The 17,128-nt window shown below is 40.5% G+C and overlaps 4 protein-coding genes across 7 annotated transcripts; 2 read left to right on the forward strand and 2 right to left on the reverse strand.

Annotated features, from left to right (window-relative positions):
- Positions 1 to 3,857: 3,857 nt before the first annotated feature.
- LOC149013778 (beta-carotene hydroxylase 1, chloroplastic-like) lies at positions 3,858 to 6,612 on the forward strand. 2 transcript variants are annotated; one of them, XM_089159368.1, is made up of 8 exons: positions 3,858 to 3,875; positions 4,105 to 4,620; positions 4,691 to 4,750; positions 4,837 to 4,908; positions 5,003 to 5,137; positions 5,287 to 5,412; positions 5,518 to 5,574; positions 5,663 to 6,612. In XM_089159368.1, the coding sequence occupies exons 2-8, from the start codon at positions 4,222 to 4,224 to the stop codon at positions 5,738 to 5,740; spliced, it is 927 nt and encodes a 308-aa protein (XP_089015494.1). In that variant the 5' UTR covers positions 3,858 to 3,875; positions 4,105 to 4,221; the 3' UTR covers positions 5,741 to 6,612. The 2 variants fall into 2 exon arrangements, with proteins under 2 accessions (XP_089015494.1, XP_089015493.1); XM_089159367.1 differs by lacking the exon at positions 3,858 to 3,875 and having other exon boundaries at positions 3,911 to 4,620.
- Positions 6,613 to 6,767: 155 nt separating this feature from the next.
- On the reverse strand, positions 6,768 to 9,916 carry LOC149013779 (septum site-determining protein minD homolog, chloroplastic-like). The gene is made up of 2 exons (XM_089157937.1): positions 8,616 to 9,916; positions 6,768 to 7,012 (listed from the first exon to the last, which is right to left on the reverse strand). The coding sequence occupies exon 1, from the start codon at positions 9,794 to 9,796 to the stop codon at positions 8,792 to 8,794; it is 1,005 nt and encodes a 334-aa protein (XP_089014063.1). The 5' UTR covers positions 9,797 to 9,916; the 3' UTR covers positions 6,768 to 7,012; positions 8,616 to 8,791.
- Positions 9,917 to 10,157: 241 nt separating this feature from the next.
- LOC149013780 (uncharacterized) lies at positions 10,158 to 16,347 on the forward strand. 3 transcript variants are annotated; one of them, XR_016173889.1, is made up of 4 exons: positions 10,158 to 10,246; positions 10,520 to 10,669; positions 10,758 to 10,942; positions 11,915 to 11,941. XR_016173889.1 is itself a non-coding variant. In XM_089157943.1 (4 exons), the coding sequence occupies exon 4, from the start codon at positions 14,926 to 14,928 to the stop codon at positions 15,568 to 15,570; it is 645 nt and encodes a 214-aa protein (XP_089014069.1). In that variant the 5' UTR covers positions 10,158 to 10,246; positions 10,520 to 10,669; positions 10,758 to 10,942; positions 14,515 to 14,925; the 3' UTR covers positions 15,571 to 16,347. The 3 variants fall into 3 exon arrangements, 2 of the variants coding, with proteins under 2 accessions (XP_089014069.1, XP_089014070.1); XM_089157943.1 differs by lacking the exon at positions 11,915 to 11,941 and adding an exon at positions 14,515 to 16,347; XM_089157944.1 differs by lacking the exons at positions 10,158 to 10,246; positions 10,520 to 10,669; positions 10,758 to 10,942; positions 11,915 to 11,941 and adding exons at positions 13,387 to 13,710; positions 14,515 to 16,347.
- On the reverse strand, positions 10,936 to 12,772 carry LOC149013781 (Nuclear transport factor 2 (NTF2) family protein). Its single transcript, XM_089157939.1, has 6 exons — positions 12,249 to 12,772; positions 12,051 to 12,165; positions 11,876 to 11,957; positions 11,741 to 11,792; positions 11,269 to 11,323; positions 10,936 to 11,182 (listed from the first exon to the last, which is right to left on the reverse strand). The coding sequence occupies exons 1-6, from the start codon at positions 12,582 to 12,584 to the stop codon at positions 11,007 to 11,009; spliced, it is 816 nt and encodes a 271-aa protein (XP_089014065.1). The 5' UTR covers positions 12,585 to 12,772; the 3' UTR covers positions 10,936 to 11,006.
- Positions 16,348 to 17,128: the final 781 nt, after the last annotated feature.

Here is a 17,128-nt window from a genome sequence, read left to right on the forward strand (position 1 = left end):
TGCCATGCCATGCCATGCCATGATAATTCCTCACAAGCTGAATGACACTCTGTCTTATTCACATTTTAAACACTCAGATTTGCTTAGTGTGTGAGCGTGGATCCCTCCACAAGACAAAATTAAACAGGCGAACCATGAAGAAGCCCCATGCCCTTGAAGACTATTATAACATATGTCGTTCTCCACCGTCCCACTCAATCCTCATCTAATCCTGAAACCTCACTGCCTGCCATAGCCTTCTTTCTTTCTTGATAAGTGGGAGAAAAATTCATCCAGAAAGAGAATAATTCTATGTAAAAGTTGGTGTAAGCAGAGCACGGGCCGTCGTGTTGTAGCATGTAGGTGTAGCTAGTGGGGTGATTTTCAATTCATTTTCTGGTTTGGAACTAAAAATGTCTCTTTTTCTGATTAGTGCGTTCACATGAGTGAGTGCTGCTTACATCCACTATTCTCTGCTGCACACTCTACATCCTTCGTATTTATTGCAACTTCTCATTTAATATTTATATGTAACTATATGTTCGACGAAAGTCCCCAATGGTGGAACCCAGATCACTGTTTTGGTTTCCTGTAGTATAGTTAGCCTTCAAGTCAAGTAGAAACGTTGCCTTCATTCTTAGAAAAGAAAACGTAGAAGCGATGCCTTCATGCGGGAGTGGGTAGGCCGTAGGAGTGCTTAGTGGTTCACTTTTCTCCATTTGCTTGTGCCAATATGCTTCTTTCACCGTGGGTGGTTGTGTTTTGTTTGACTTTGCCTCTCCCTCTCTTTTTGTTGTAGAAATATTACAAATTTGACTTTGCTTTCATATCAAATTTGATCTTGTGACGTGCAGTTTATAGTTATTGGAGCTACTTCACAAAGACTTGTCATGATAAAGAAGAAGGAAATGGTAAAAAGCACACTTGGAGAGTGGAGTACAATGGAGAATTGTATGCTGCGTTCAGAAAGGGAAATCGCTCTAGAAAAAAAATCTATAGATTGACGGCGGTGAAATGGAAGAAAATTCAAGATATGTAGTTATGTACAATGCAGATCATGTACTCTTGAAAGGCAGGTGCAATTCAAGCCATTCGATACAGTTTAAAGATTTCACATTTGGAAAATTATAAATTTTTTGATATCCCTCCCACTGTTTCATGAAACAATGAACAAGATGTGAGCAAGGAAACCTTGAAATATCCATAGGGACTGGTCGTTTCCAAGTTAGATTTGTAACCAAGTGGTGAATGAAAAGCCAAGTTTCAAAATTAACTACCCTCACCTCATACTACTTTTGTGGAGTTAAAATGGGAGCTTTTCTGTCGGTGAGTACTGAGTCTACTCCTTGCATGCTCAAATCATGTGACCAACATGACTGGAAATGAAGAATGGAAATTAAGTTAATGATTATTTAGTCCATGAGAACACAAGAAACATCAATTCAGTTTTACTTTTTGGAAAAATTACATGATTAGTTACATTTAGGTTTCTCTTTACAAAACCAACTACTCAATGTTTCACTTTATAAAACTGAATAAAACTAAGGTTTGGTTTTCAAAATTAACCAAAACTGTGACTCTTCCTTCATTTGGGCATTTTTACCCCTGAAATAACCGTGCCCTTTGGTTAGGCAACTATTCTGAATCCTTTGCTCCTAGGCACCCCCTGCTCCCACCTCATGGGGCCCGCACCGTGTGCGGCCTGTCAATGTCAGATTTGGCACAACGGGCCCAACCCTCTTGTGAGGGTGGGAGGGTGGGGGCAGGGGACTATCTAGGAGCAAGGATCCTTGGCAGCATTGGCCGTCTAATCCCTCTAGCACCCACCGTGAGGGTGAGAGGGCCCACCCTCTTGTGAGGGTGGGAGGGTGAGAGCACGGGGAGCAAGGGACTTTCTGGAAGCGCAAGATCCAAATTAGCAACTATTAGGCCCGATCTAATCCTCCGGCACCACCACCCTCACTGGTTGCCCTTATCCTCATCCCTTCATCTTCTTCCTGCAACCTCAAACCCAAGATGAATAAGTGTTTTCTTGGTCAAAAGAGGAAATCTAGATGCCAATCACCTATGTCATTGGAGCTGATATATGGTGGTTCATACAAATGGGCAGATGAGGATTAAGCGAACATGAACAGTAAATAACAGAGGGGAGCACTCTGAGACCCAGAAAATTTGATGTTCCTTTTAATTCTATCTAAGAAAACTAGCTTAGCTGCTCGATTTCTACAAAAACTTAAAGTAACTTTTCCACAAAGCTTTTGCCTATTTTTCTAGGGTTGAACCTCATGAATTCTCCCTCTTGCTTCTTGAGGTTGAATTTTCAAGTCAACGCTTGGGTAATTAGGCTAAGAAACAAAAAACCATCAAAAGACTCTTGAGCTGTTAATTTTAATTTCTCTCTCCATTTCTTGCACTCTATTCGCACTTAAATCCCTCCCCGCTTTTATGTCTTGTTTCAACTCTTCATTTCTTGGTCAAAAGAATAAATCAGATGCGAATCGCCTATGTCGATGGAGTAGGAATCAACAATGTTAAGAAAAGCATTATTTCCCCGATGTTATTCATCCTCTAAAGTTGAGAGATTGAAGTCGTCTTCTTTTGTTTCTTGGTGTGGCAATTGTTTCTCTTGTTTGCTTTCATCATCCAGTGATTTCATTGTTCACCACTTTTGAAGGTTCATCAGAAGAGAAGATGATGGTTACTGCCTATTGAGAGTTACGATTGGCTAATCTAAGGCAGGATTATTTTAGGAATAAAAATATCAAAGGTTGAATGAGGCATTGCTTTAGTTAGTTTTGAAAACTCAAACTTAATTTTATTCAATTTTGTTATGTGAAATATTGAGTAGCTAGTTTTGGAAGGAGAAACCTAAATATAGGAAATATAAAAACAGGATCACATATCCAACAAAGAAGACAATTATTCAACAGAAGCAACAAAGACTCTGTTTGTGGGATCACCATCGCAAATCCCAAAATATACGTCTTCAAAGTCATGTTTGACATCTAGTCAGCGGCAAAATTTGCATTTCTAGAAATGTAAGAGACCAAATCCTGCATCAAGGAATTAAAAATAGTCTTAATTTCATCAACTACCTTGGAGAAAAAGCGTCTAAAGATTTTTAAGGCATGTCATTATCTAGTAATTATAAGAATAGTTCGTATTCATGTTCATACATTTAAATCTTTAATGATAGAGAAGAAATTCAAATCTAACAATGCAGAGATATTGTAAGATAATTAAAATTACTTTAGTTATGATCAAGATTTCGATCTGACGGACTAAAATGTACCACATGACGTTAAATGCACAGGATTAAAGCAAAGTCCGTAAGACGACAGTTGAATCACTATCCAAGTGTATCTTTGAAGAGAATCTTCTTCCGACCACTGATCAGCACTCTTCGCGGCTCCTCCTCCGCCTCACTTTTCCTCCTTTTGAGATGTGATTTTTCCCATCGCCAGATCACCATTTTCCACAAACTCATCTTTTGCCCCTTATCTTCTGCTCCTAATTACCAGATTGCCATCTTCAGATTTCACGGTTTACTATTTGCTGTGAAAGAATGAAATAGTTTTCCTCTCATGTTCTCTTTCCAGGAAATCTGTTGCTGTTGTTGATGTTGTCACCACATCTTTTATCACCCCCAATGAAATCAGAGTTTCATTCCTGTTGATGCTCATGTTGGTTCTGGTTCTCCTTCTCATTGATCCAGGATTATAAAACATTGTACAATCAGCCAACTTTTTCTCTTACCACCATATAAAACTGAGAAAGACAAGACACATGGTGCCTAATTTCTTCATAAAATATAGAAAAAAAAATCATGTGGGATCTCATGGATTCATCTCAGCATACACAGAAACCTCATAATGTGCTCTTTCGGATCATTTGAGGTTGGGTTTTTTTTTTTTTCTTCCCCTCTTTACTGTCTGCAATAATTTTGTTTTCATTTCTCTTCACCCTTCAGTTTAACCCTTTTAATGGGAGTGTGGAGTGGATCTACATAAGGCGGTTTTGTAGTTATGATATAATGAAATGGCAATTCTGTAGTGATTTTAATTCAAACAGGACAAAAGCTCAGAACTTGAGGTCCTGATGCATTTAACATTTCTTTCCATCCAGGCATTTCCATAGTCTATCTGTGACCTTCCCTTTTTTTTGTTTCTCTTGTGGGGTTGGCTGTTTCGTCTCCCTCGGAGGTTGTAGTTCGTTGAAGCTTGGTTCCATCTCAGAGCGTTCATGGCGGCCGGAATTTCCGCCGCTGCGAGCACCAAATTGTTCCTGAAAAATCAAAACCCATTTCTATTTCCAAAACCCAATTTCGGAATCAGACCCTTTTCGCTCTTTTCTCCCAGCGTTTGTCGTCCACTCGGTGTTTTCCAGGAGAGGAAGAAGGTAAGGGTTACCGTCTGCTTCGTTGTGGAGGAGAAAAACCAAGAGATTGGTAGTTCCCAAGACGAAGCGATTGCAGAAGAGAGACCTGATGTGTTGAATCCGATCTCAGAGCGAATGACTGAGAGGTTAGCGAGGAAGAGATCCGAGCGGTATGCTTATCTCGTCGCAGCGGTCATGTCCACTTTGGGAATCACTTTCATGGCTGTTGCTGCTGTTTATTATAGATTCTATTGGCAAATGGAGGTTCGTGTCCTTCTGTGTTCTTCTGTTTCTATTAGAATTTGTGGAGATTCATTTTAGTGGTCATTGGCAGGGCAAAATGGTTCCAGTTTCGGAGATGTTCAGCACATTTTCTCTAGCTGTGGGCGCAGCTGTAAGTATAATTTTCCCTCTCTCTGTGCTTCTGTCCTGCAGAACACAAGCAAAACAAGTTTTGATGGAAATCACTGGAAATTTCAGGTGGGAATGGAGTTTTGGGCACGATGGGCTCACAAAGCTCTTTGGCACGCTTCGCTATGGCATATGCACGAGGTTCCCTTTCGCCCTTTCTTTCTCTCTTTCTTCCATGACTTCCTGCAATTTTCCATTTCTGAATCAGAGCATCTCCTATGGCGATTTGATGCAGTCTCACCATCGACCCAGAGACGGTCCTTTTGAGCTGAACGACGTCTTTGCCGTCATAAACGCCATTCCTGCCATCGCTTTACTCTCCTTTGGCTTCTTCCACAAGGGTCTCCTCCCTGGCCTCTGTTTTGGTGCTGTACGTCTCTCTCTGTCTCTCTTCTCTGTTTCCAAATTGCTTTCCCCAGAACTTCTGAAAATTCCGAACTCTTTGATTGGGAGACAAAAACCTTTTTCTCTTCTTTCTGATTGGAAGCTGAAAACAGAGAATTTTGTAACCATATGCAGGGTTTAGGAATTACAGTGTTTGGAATCGCATACATGTTCGTCCACGACGGGCTTGTTCACAAAAGATTCCCAGTTGGACCAATCGCCGACGTCCCCTACTTCCGCAGAGTTGCTGCAGCTCACCAAGTAAGTTCGATAATTGTCAGCCCTGAAGACAAATGATGCTTCTAAGCTTTGTTATGAATCTTGTGACTGATCACTGATCTGTATGGGGTTATGTTTGATGAATAGATGCATCACTCAGACAAATTTAATGGAGTACCATATGGGTTGTTCTTGGGTCCTAAGGTGGGTTCATTTTCTGCACTCTCTTAACATTCTTTTGCAGAAGGTTCAGAAACTGTTGCTCATCATTTTCGTTGCTTTGTTGCTGCAGGAGCTAGAAGAGGTGGGAGGATTGGACGAGCTGGAGAAAGAGATCAATCGACGGATTAAGCAATCGCAGAGTTCTTGATGCTGAGAGCACACCCATTAATTAACCATTGTTTTCAGTCTCTGGAGTTAGATTTGTAGGTGATGTATGTAAGATGATAGAGAGGGTGAGTGAAGGGTGCTTTCTTGCGATCATGGGCAATAGAAATTGTGGAGGGAATGGAAAAAAAAAACCAGAAAACAAGAAAATCAACTTGCAATTTAAAACTGCGTGAATTGTATCGGGAGATAAAATTAAAAAAAAAAATTGCTGTTTGTCCCAAGTATTTCTTTATTATTTGGACTAGTGCCTTGAATGCTGTCAACCACGCAGGGAAGTCTTTCTTGCTGCTCTGATTGGGACAGTAGTTCCTTCATAGTATTATCTAATTATTAAATAACACTTTAATCAGATCTTCATATCTCTCTGGCCCTCTCTTGTCTCCTACTCTCCCACAAACACTTCTACCCAAAACAGGAATTTAGAAGGCCTCACTGAGGCCAGATCACTCTAAACCCAACCCCATCCCAAAAGTTCTTTTTTTATGTCCCAGTAGTCTCTAAATATAAAACTGGAAGATAAAATCAAGAACATAGCCATACAGCCCTGCAAGTCTGTAGCCTCATCATCTCTATAAAAGATAATAAAGCACCTCAAAGTCTCAGACACTGCACAATAGAATCAAAAAGAAGGAACAAGTCAAAGGGGAATGAAGTGGCCATGCACATCAACAGAGATGATTGGAAAATGCTTTTGAGTGTCATCAGGTGAAACAAGATCAAAGAGGTTCAACTCATCGGCCAGAAGCTCTTTGCTTAAGATGCTGTTGAATTAGATTCGCTTGCATCGCTTGTGTTAAGGACGTCTAATTCTATGATTGACCCACAGAAAAGCATATAGAAAATGCGGAGGAAAGAACCGAAGTCAAGAACATCAATAAGAGTAACTGAAACAAAAGGCAGCACAGCTCCCTTATACATCTTCTTCTAGAGCTCACTTCCTTTCCCCACCCCCCCCCCCCCCCCCCAAAAAAAAAAAAAAAAACAGAGAACTCTCAAGCATCTACATAAACCTTTACTCATACACAACAGTATTGGAGGACCACCAAGGAAATAAATCAAAGACCAACTTAAATAGACCAACATAACATGGAGGGGGAAATTAGACCCACACTCATCCAAGGAAATGAGAGAAAATTTTGGTACCAAAAATTGTCTAAGTACCCTAGCGCAAAATTATAACGTCACTTGTTCCTTTGTTGGGAATCGTCACTGTTAAACCAATCAAGATTCTGGAATGCCATAAGAGTAGCAGCTGCAATGTTTTTTTTAGTGGCAAAATAAGCTACCATCAGTAAATGTTCAAGCAATGAAAAGCAGTTGTGAGATGCCCGTGCAAATGATGTAATAGAAAGAGGATAAGGTTAAGAGTCAACAAGTCTACGATATATATCTAGCATTGAATTCAGAAACAACAAAAAACCCTGTCAACTATGGCTTGATAGTGTAGATGTGCACAGTTTGTCTCTCAGATGTCTTTGAGTGATAAGTTGCCTAATCTATTAAGGGTGACGTGGTTATCTGTTCCTCTTTATTAGGAAAGAACTAAACGGATTGACATTAATTCATCACTGGAATATTGGATGGTGAAGCTCAAGAAGACATTCCAGACAATTTCAGAATCTGTAGCAATGCAGATACAATGCATCAAAACCCATAAATGATTGGCCATGCTAGAACATTTCTCTAGGGGGAGAGACAGTAGCAATTATGCTAATTCACCAGAAAAAAATTTCACACAAAAATGCCTCCACTGGTGGGGGTGAGAAGAAACAAAGAATATGACAATTAAAGAATATGACGTGAGCAGAATCACAGAAAATCATCCCTTGAACTTGTTTCAAAGTAAACGAACCAAAAAATATGTGAAGTTCTCATGAATACTGTTAACCTGAACAGACAAGATCCAACAACTATTTCTAAATATTGAGAAAATTAATCTTTTAACAAATTCTATAACCAAAGAGATAATTGGCTCAGCTTCCAAACAGATTAAGGTAAATAGGTGCACTCTTTGTAATAAATATACTTATTTTATTTTACATGGTGAAAGGTTCTCTAGTCTGTACAGAACATAGTAACTATCTGGTATGCATCCAGTTGGGTAATGAGAAAGGGTGATGTGGCATTGATCATTGCAAATTCAGGTAAAGATCTGGATTACCATGTTAAAATTTCATCCTTAAAGTCAATCATTTATTCATGAGAATCCAGATTCTGAAACTCTTAATTGGTTCACTATAGGTCCCCAAGTCTAATATATACTAAGTCTATAGTGGCAGAACTCCAATCAAGGGGAAAACTTTTAAGGTCCCCTTGAAAGAGGGAAACAAGCTTGGGATTAAATTGGAAATAAAAGATCTTTTTTGGTGCCACGAAATGAGTCGTTGAAGTCAGGACATTGTGGAATTCTAAAGGAGTACTGGAATAATGAGATACAACTTAACAGGGGTAGGAAATGAATGTATATAAGGGAGAAAAGAGGCTGCTCACGAAGCAACCAATTGCTCAACTCTTTCTCATTCCAAACTCATTGTGTGTGTGTGTGTGAGGTGGGAAGTGCATTGTCTTTTTTTCTGGGAAGGTGGATCTGTAAACTTCAATGAGGACCATCAATGGCACCATAACTTTACATAATCCCATTTTATACACGAACGGATGGAAAAACTACTCAGAAAACTTAACTAAATGTTCTATATACATATCATACCAGGGGAAAAAAATTTTAAATCAAAAGAGATGAAATGTAGTGTGGTGCGATCGGCAGGAAATTGCACTCATCAGGCACAAAACCCAGCCGCCCAAACCACGAAGCAAAATGAGGAGGTTCACTGAAATGAAGCAAAAAAAAAGGTTACCTAACCGCAGTACACAGCGTGTCACTTGGTAATTTCTTCAAACAAGTAGGTGATGCCAAAAACCCAAGCAAATTACTTGCACTTGATAAAAGCCGTCATACGTCTGAAACATCAAATCCAACAAATACTAACACTAACTTGAGAGCACCAACTCGAGTGTGTAGAATTGCTATTCTCTACCCTCCAAAGAAGGAGAAAAAACCCCGTTTTTTGGGTTCCTCCTCAACCATGACAGCCGTCATGCTATCCTGTTCAACAAGTCTCCATGCTGCTTGCTCGAAAGCTAGTCCAGCCAGTGTGGGCGGCTTATTCAGTACAAGTGGATACCCTCTGTTCGTACTTCGAATCACCTCAGAATCCTCAGGAATAACCCCTAACAAAGCCAACCCTAACATTTCCTGAACATCGAGCACTGACATCATATCTTCCCCTCTAATCAAATCCGTTCGAACACGGTTTACAATCATCTTCACATCTTTAATTCCATCACATTCTAGCAAACCTGTTACTCTGTCAGCGTCTCTCAAGCTAGTAATGTCGGGAGTGGTAACAAGAACTGCCTCATTGGCTGGAGTTATAGCAGTAATGAATCCAGCATCGATACCCGCAGGACAATCAATTAGAATGAAATCCGGGCAACCTTCTTGGCGAGCTTTTAAGGCATCAACAAGCCAAATTAGGGCTTTTCCGCCGAACCCAAGAGGAAGCTTAGTACGAGCTTTCGAAATACAGAGGAGTTCAAAATTGGACCAACGCTTGTCGCGAACTAGAGCCTGGTCAAGGCGGCAATCACCATTGAGTACCTCAACGGCAGTGTAATTGACTCGATTCTCAAGGCCGAGAAGGAGGTCGAGATTACGAAGACCAACATCGGCATCAATGGCAACCACGGAGAAACCGAGACGAGCAAGGGAGAGACCAACATTTGCGGTGGTGGTAGTTTTGCCAACACCACCTTTGCCGGAGGTGATGACGACAACACGAGGTGTCTCTCCGGCTAACTCGGGTTTCCTATTCCATTGAAGAACTGATTGGATGGCATTGCTGTAATGGGTTCTGTTCTTAAGGTTGGGTTTTAGGGTTTTTCTTTCGAGCGATTGCCCAGAAGTGAAGATGAAAGGAGAAGAGACACTGAAGGCAGATGAATTAGGGTTACTGGTGAACGATTGGAGAGAGATCATGGCTGCAAAAGAACAAAGAAAAAGGTATCTCGGATTTTAAGAGGGTCACAACATTTCTACTGTTGAATTCTGCAACGCAACGGCTGAGGCATGAACAAAGAAGAGAACGTCGGAGCCCTTGCAAAGAAAAGAACTGGCCTTTTGGGGTCTAATTGATATTTGGATAAATTTGGGGGTGAAATTAATATTAATTGATTTTCGGGGGGTGGCCCTTAATTTCCAATAACTTAAAAAACGTCTAATATTCCAAAATTAGTGGACGGTCCAAAAAAAGGTACTTTGTAATTTAAATGACCAAAAGGCCCTCGTTCCTATATACTTTTGAAGAAGTTTCAGGAAAAATCACTTTTTCTCCCACGAAGTCGCTAGATGGTAAAAGCCTTAGTCGCTAGAACTCTTTTCTTCTCTTCTCTTGTTTGCTTCGGAACGTCGCAGGAGACAATCGCTAAGGTACGGGAAACTTGTTTGTTGATTCTTCGTTTTTGTGCTTCGTTTTTGGTTCTTTCCAATTTCAATTTGGTGTAACAGGCTAACAGCAGAGTTCAATTTTCTGTTCTTTTCTTTTTCTTCGTTTTTTCCCCTGATGTCGACTTTGAGGATTTGCATGATTATATGTAGTTGTGTTTTTATGGAATTTCACTTGACCTAACTATTTTGGATTGATAATCATTAAATTTGTTTGGATTCACTTGATATAATTATTTCATTGAAATTGGATTCCAGTCTGCAAAAACACAAATTTCAGTCACTATTAGCATTGCACACCTTTAAGAGAGAAGATTTACATAAGTTTGACACACATGCGTGGAGCTACTGGTTTATCTTCTGCAAGGAACATTCTTAAGAAAATTTATCCTATCAGAGGAAGATGGGGTAATTGTTCTGCTCTTCAAACCCCTGTTTTTATTTTTTTGATACTTAGTGTGTCCGATCGGTAACGTGATTTGTGAATCTTGTGCAGTTTCAACTTACGTCCCGAAGAAACAAAACAGTGATCTTGGGGATGGAGAAAGACCTAAAATGAACGACAAGGCTGAGTCTGAGATCATTGTTGCCTTCAACAAACCGCCGCTTCCACCTGTTCTCGGGCCTCTTATTGTTCTCTCACTGCTGGAAATGGGTTCAAGCAGCTCTGATGATTAAAAGGTGATTTAATTCACCTTGTTAAACACTATAGTTGGAGATGGTGTGAAGCAGCATACTTTTGTCTTTATTTGAAGATCTTTGATATGGTGATCAAAATGCTAAGTATGTAGCCTAATGTTTGAGAGACAATTTTCCAGAGGTTGATGTAGATAACAAGAAATGGGTATATTAAAGGTTCAAGGAATATACTGTAGATCTTTAATAGCAAACTTAGTATGTCCTGTGGCTTGTGGAGGAACCCTACAGGGAATGAATCATCACTGATGTTTCAGAATGTATTTTGCACGAAAGAGTAAGAAATGAAATTTCAGTGCTAGTTAACCTACTTTCTGCTGCCTTTGGGAAGTTGTCAAATATGTATGTGACCATCTTCAATAGAGCCTGAAAGATCCCAGTTTGGAAGCACCATTAGAAGAAATGCAGAGTCGTGTAAAAGAAGATATTAGAGAGAGAGAGAAAGGGGGGAGGGAAGAGAACTAATGATGATCAAGAGTTTGCTAAAGCTATTAGATTGAGGTAAAGAGCACCTCTTCCATGATACATATGTTATTATAAGCTGGTTGTTTTCTGCCTGGTTTTCATTAGTAGTAACCTCTGTACTCATTAAAAATTATTCTACCCTGATCACCTGTAGTTCTTTTTGGGAACTTTGTGCCACAATCAGTAATTAAGACCCAAGTTAATCTAAGAAATATTGATGAGAGGGGTGCTTCCACTATTTGCATTTTTGGTTTGAGGCCATTTTATTTGTCAAGTAAAGGACCAAAGGTAGGTTTAAAAGGTGGTTTTAGAATTTACCAGCACCAGCATTCCCGGCTTGATTGGCGACTCGACCATGACCTGAGCTTTTCTGCATATATTCATGGGTGAAAGCTTGTCTAATAGCTAATTCTGGTATGTAAAAGTTGAATTTGTGAGGAGTGAGGTTTTTACTTGATCATGAGCTTTTGTCCATGTTCTGAACATTTGTAGAAGCTGCAGCCTCTGGTGAAAGGTATTGGTTTTTCTTTCCAGTCTGCAACAGCATATTAAAAAACAGTTGGAGAAATAGCACAAAAATGGATCATAGATAGTGAGCAGGAATAAAGAGAAGACTAGAGGCTCATACCCAAGTGCCACATTGCCCAAACTGTTTGTTCATCACCTTCACAAATTCTTTCAATGTTGAATTTTACATTAGAACCTGTGCTTTCCATCAGCTGTTCAAAGAAATGCATTACTTCCTGCAGGAGTTCAGATATGTGGTCCATAAGTCCATTAGGTTTCTCTCATTAAGATCAAACATAAACAACGAGAAGGATCAAACCTGTTTCCCTTCCAACGGTTTGCCGAAGGAACAGTCTTCCAGAAAACAGTCATTTGAGATGAGTTCTCTAAGCTTCTTCTGTTCTTTGATGTTGATGTAAGTGTAGAACTGTTGGATCATCTCCAAAGGTGTAGTTGGGTTTGGTTGATGTTCAAAGCTGCTCCCAGATGAGATGGGGTAACATCTGTTGAGGTTATGGACTGGTTTAGGCATTGCATTCCTCATCCAGCAGATTTGCTGGTTCTGGGTGTGGTAGGTTGTCCCTGGCACTCTGCATGCATAGGAAGATGGTCTGTTGACAGCAAAAGACCTCCAGGGAAGAATCAAGGAACCCATTATGCTGTCTAAGACTATGGAACATCACCATACAAATAACTTAACATGGTTCTAATGAGTTGAGTTTTGGGGTAAAGAATAAAGAGAGAGTTTGCCATGGGAAGAAAGCAAAGAACCTTACCTTTCTTTAGTGTCTGATAACTTGCTTTGTAGTCACGTTAATAGGCAACTTGTGCCAGCAAATTTGGATCCTCTCTTCCCAGTCTATTCATGCAGTCATACGCCTATACTCACATGTGTGGGACCCACCTCATACACGGTCGGGGCGGTGTGTGTCCCACACTCATGTGAGTGTGGGTGTGTGGCTGTCTAATAAGGCTGGGTGGAAAGGATGTGGACTTAGTGCCAACCCTAACCCCCAACTTTTTCCAGACTGTTCCATCCGGTTTAGCACCGTGGTTTAAGGTATCGGTTACCGATACATATCGGCTGAATGGCTTTAGATCCATGGGCTTACTCTTTGTGTGAGCAGGGTTGGGTTGGGTTGAGACCCAAGTCTTAAAGCCCATGTGCAAATTAATAGATACCAACTACAAGTAAGTGTCGCTGTTGCTTGTGGTTCCTAACATCCTAGTTACCTTTACGATCTCCAACGGAAAAGATCGAATGGCTGAGATCCTCTGGTTAAGGAATGTAGACAATGCTGTTGTCGTGATGTCGTGTTAGCGGGGGAGAGGGAGACGTGGAGCCCACATGGTGGAGCAGATTCCTTCGCAACCGGTGACACGTGTCGACGACCCGTGAAGAGGCTCAAGACTGCGTGAGTGATGACTCGTTAATAAAAAGACTCAGGAGATCTAGTCCGACACGTGTCCTTCCTAGGGTATTGTGGTGGTCCTTTTTTTCTTTATATCTTTTCTTCCTGCAGCAGTTTCTCTCTTTCTCTTCCTCTTCCTCTTTAACAGTTCTGTCTTTTTATGGTTTTTTCTACCTTTCTCCATACTGTTATGTCTCTCCCTCTTTCTCTGCCGTTAAGCTTTATCTCTGAGTACGATCGAAGCTTCTTCGGTATCAGATTGAAACGAATTGCAGAACGACCCTACCTCCCTTCTCTTCTCTCGCTGACTGTCTCTTTATGAGAGTAGCGAAGGTTGGAAATAGTCCCTCTCTCCGCCACTGCTACCTGGTGAGTTTGCTGTTTCTTCTGATCTATAATTGTTGCTTAATCAACGGATTTGATTATCTTTTGTTCTTTCTCTAATTTTTGTAATTTTTAGTAGCTATTTCTGGTAATTCAGTCTGTTAATTGGGGTAGCCTTATCATTTGTGAATTGGTTCTAAATCGATTTGTTACTTGTGAGTGGATCGGTGCCAATTATAGGTTTCTGGACGGATCCGTTTAGGGATTTACTGTGTTGAAGAAAATTTAAGGTTCAAGTTTTGTTTGAATTAGCTTTTCAGTGGTTTCAAGCCATTCACGAACCCTTTAGATTTAGATGATAATATGTTTTTGCTAGATCTTAAGCATCACATTTATTTTCATTGCACGAATCGTGTCATTATAAATCTCCAATGGATGGGGGAGATTTCTTTGCTCTCATTTTCTATTAACATAGCGAATTGGGTTAATTATTCTGTTCTTTTAATCTTATTTTGGGGGATGCGGTGGTTGTGGTTGAATTTCCTCGCTCTGTGTGGAATTTTCTTTCTACAGTTTATGATTGGATCGGATATGTTACCTACTTGGTAGTCTAGACCACTCATCGAATGAGATTCACATGTATAGACATATTTGCATATTTTCAATTTCCTTGTTGCGTTATATTTCATCCTTTACTCATTGATTAGAGGCCCTGAATTGGTTAGGATTTGGTTTGCTACTGCCCCCATATACATCATGCGTTGTTGTTCTCTTTCTAGAAATACTACACCGTAAATAGTTTCCTGTGTGTCAAAATTAATTGTTTTGTTTCATTCGTTTTGTCTGCAGTAAGGGAGGCCATGTGAGCTGCTTTTTCATTGTTGTGATTCCAACTCTTCTATCTTGGATCTGCTAGATTGTGTTCTTGTAGTTTACTAAGATGAGTGACTGCAAAGGCTGCCAGAAATTGGGGAGAATGGTATCAAGAGACGTGGCTTTGAATGCTTACCGTTTCACTCTTCTTCTGTCTCCTGTTGTTTCTGTATGGGATTGCATAGTCCGTAAGATGAGATATTCTTTCAGACCTGAGTGGGTGTAGGTGTCGAAGTTTTGATCTTACTTTATTGCCTTACCTTGAATCTTAATACAAGTTGGTTTTTAATCAGCAAAGTTATGTTATTAAAAATTGTATACTTCTAGTGAAGTTCTTTAGTAGGAAGTTGATGTTGTAGGATTGCTGGTCATAGAGTTGTTGTGTGTATGGATAATATGGCTTGCGTTCAAGTTCCATCCGTTGTTAGGAAGGATAAAAAGAAGCAGGGAAAAGATGAGTTAGATCGTCAAAAACAGGCTGAGAAGAAAAAGAGGCGCTTGGAGAAAGCACTGGCCAATTCTGCTGCCATCCGGTCTGAGCTAGAGAAGAAAAAGCAGAAAAAGCTGGAAGAACAACAGCGTCTTGATGAAGAGGGTGCTGCAATAGCTGAGGCAGTTGCTCTGCATGTCCTTGTGGGTGAGGAAGACTCGGACGATTCATGCAAATTCATGCTAAGAAAGGATGAAAGGTTCAACCCTTGGGGTCATGCTTCCAGTATTGGTCTTTTCATGGGAGGACGGAAGACAGGAGTTCCCCGTCCGGGCATTTCAAAGCATTGTCTTGGAGGATTAGGATGGGTGCCTGATGCATACGGGCCTGGGTGCAGGTGGAGCGATTGGGAGATTGGTGGTTGGGCATTGTCACCTGGAGTTTTTAGTAGAGATTCTCCTGCACCATATTTTGGGGAGAGAGGACGTGGAACACCTGAAATGTCTGCTGAGCTAATTGCAGCACAAGCAGTCTCGTCGCTTCAAATTTCTGAAGATACACACTCCGGATGCAATTTTCATAAATGGGGTTTTAGAGAGTAAGTCTTAAGAGTACAAGGTTACCAGTTTCCATCTCTGTAAAGGGGTTTAATTGTAGTTTCCTGGAGTGAGTTGTATATAATATGGTTAATGTATCCTTACCTTTTGCTTTTAGATACCAGTCTTGCTTCCTCAGTTTGAACATCATTATGGTGTCTTATTTTGGAATATTTCATCATTTTGTGTCAAGAAGCTATCTACCTTTATTCTGGAACAAGTCCCAGAACTTTTTTGTATGGCATTTAGGTACAGACATTGTGATTAGCCCTAGCATGAAGCAATGTTAGATGCTTTTGGAAGCCTTGATACTCATTTCTGGAATTGGCCGACTGCTGAGCAATGCAGCATGACACTTTGTTGCTCCCATAAGCAGACACAAAACTTTTTGCCATATGTGGTGGGGCAACAGAACAAGTTGGTAGCTGATCTACTGTTTGACTTCTTCACTAGGCATCACTATTCAGAACTTAAAAATTTTTGCACATGAACCTCGGATTCCATCTCCACTAGCTCTGTATTGTACCATTACCAAGGTTTTTAAATTTGAGTTTTAGCTTTAGAACACTTCAATGTAGCAACCTCTTGGACACAAGCCTGAGTCCATTTTATGGTTTCATGCCTGAAGTTCTGTGAAGTTTACAGAACCCGTGCTGATTCAGTGAGCCAAAACCCCTCTCTCATCACTTAGCAGGTGGTCAAAGAGCCAAAACTAGTTATCCTTCCATTATTCCTCGCAGTTTCTGGGTTTTTATAGGGAAAGAAAAAAATATATCTAAGCAACATGCCAGCAAAGAGTGTTGCTGGCTGGCTTATTCGAATCTGAATCAACAATTACACATGATTGATATGTCCCAGGAAATAGAATAATAGATCGCACATAAGTCTAAGAAAATCGAACTTGTCTCCAAAAAATCCCATAACTCGGTTTCTTCAGGCTCAAAAAGAGTATTCTACCAAACCAAATTGACAGCTACGCATAAAGCAATTGGACTCAGGATCATGTAACGAATCTACAGGTAATGTATCGGTCAATACGATACAACACCCATGGTGATGAAAACTGGAGCAGGCCAGCCAAACCATCCCGGCACACCTTGATGCAATTGGCTCATTTCCACAACGATAGCTGCCTCTCCATTGGCACGAGCAAATTATAAATATGAAAACTGAAACCAGCTTCATATTGGAGGCAGCTTGTACAGAGACCACACTCAGAGGGCTTTGCTGTGAGACCAGGAAGACGATATGCAGGTGGTAGAGGGGGGATAACAAACAATGGGTCAGCGTCTTAGAAAATAGAACAAGCAGGTGCTCCTGAAAATGCAAGCAATCATATAAAATCTCAGAATTTGAAATTCCAGGAGACAGCTTTGCTGGCGTGCCTCCCCATCCCTACCCTCCTGGAAAATTCAGTAGAAGTTTCCTACCGTCGCCCACCTTGATTAACAACCCTGACTATATAAATCTCTAACACCACAGCGAATTGGTCACAAATTGTTCAGATTCTGAGATTGGAAAAACGAAAGCTGACTTGTCCATCTCCTGCACCAGAGCCAAAATG

Source organism: Hakea prostrata, chromosome 6 (genome assembly GCF_041222555.1).
Source record: "Hakea prostrata isolate BN-2017 chromosome 6, UWA_Hpros_2, whole genome shotgun sequence".
Taxonomy (NCBI): Eukaryota; Viridiplantae; Streptophyta; class Magnoliopsida; order Proteales; family Proteaceae; genus Hakea; species Hakea prostrata.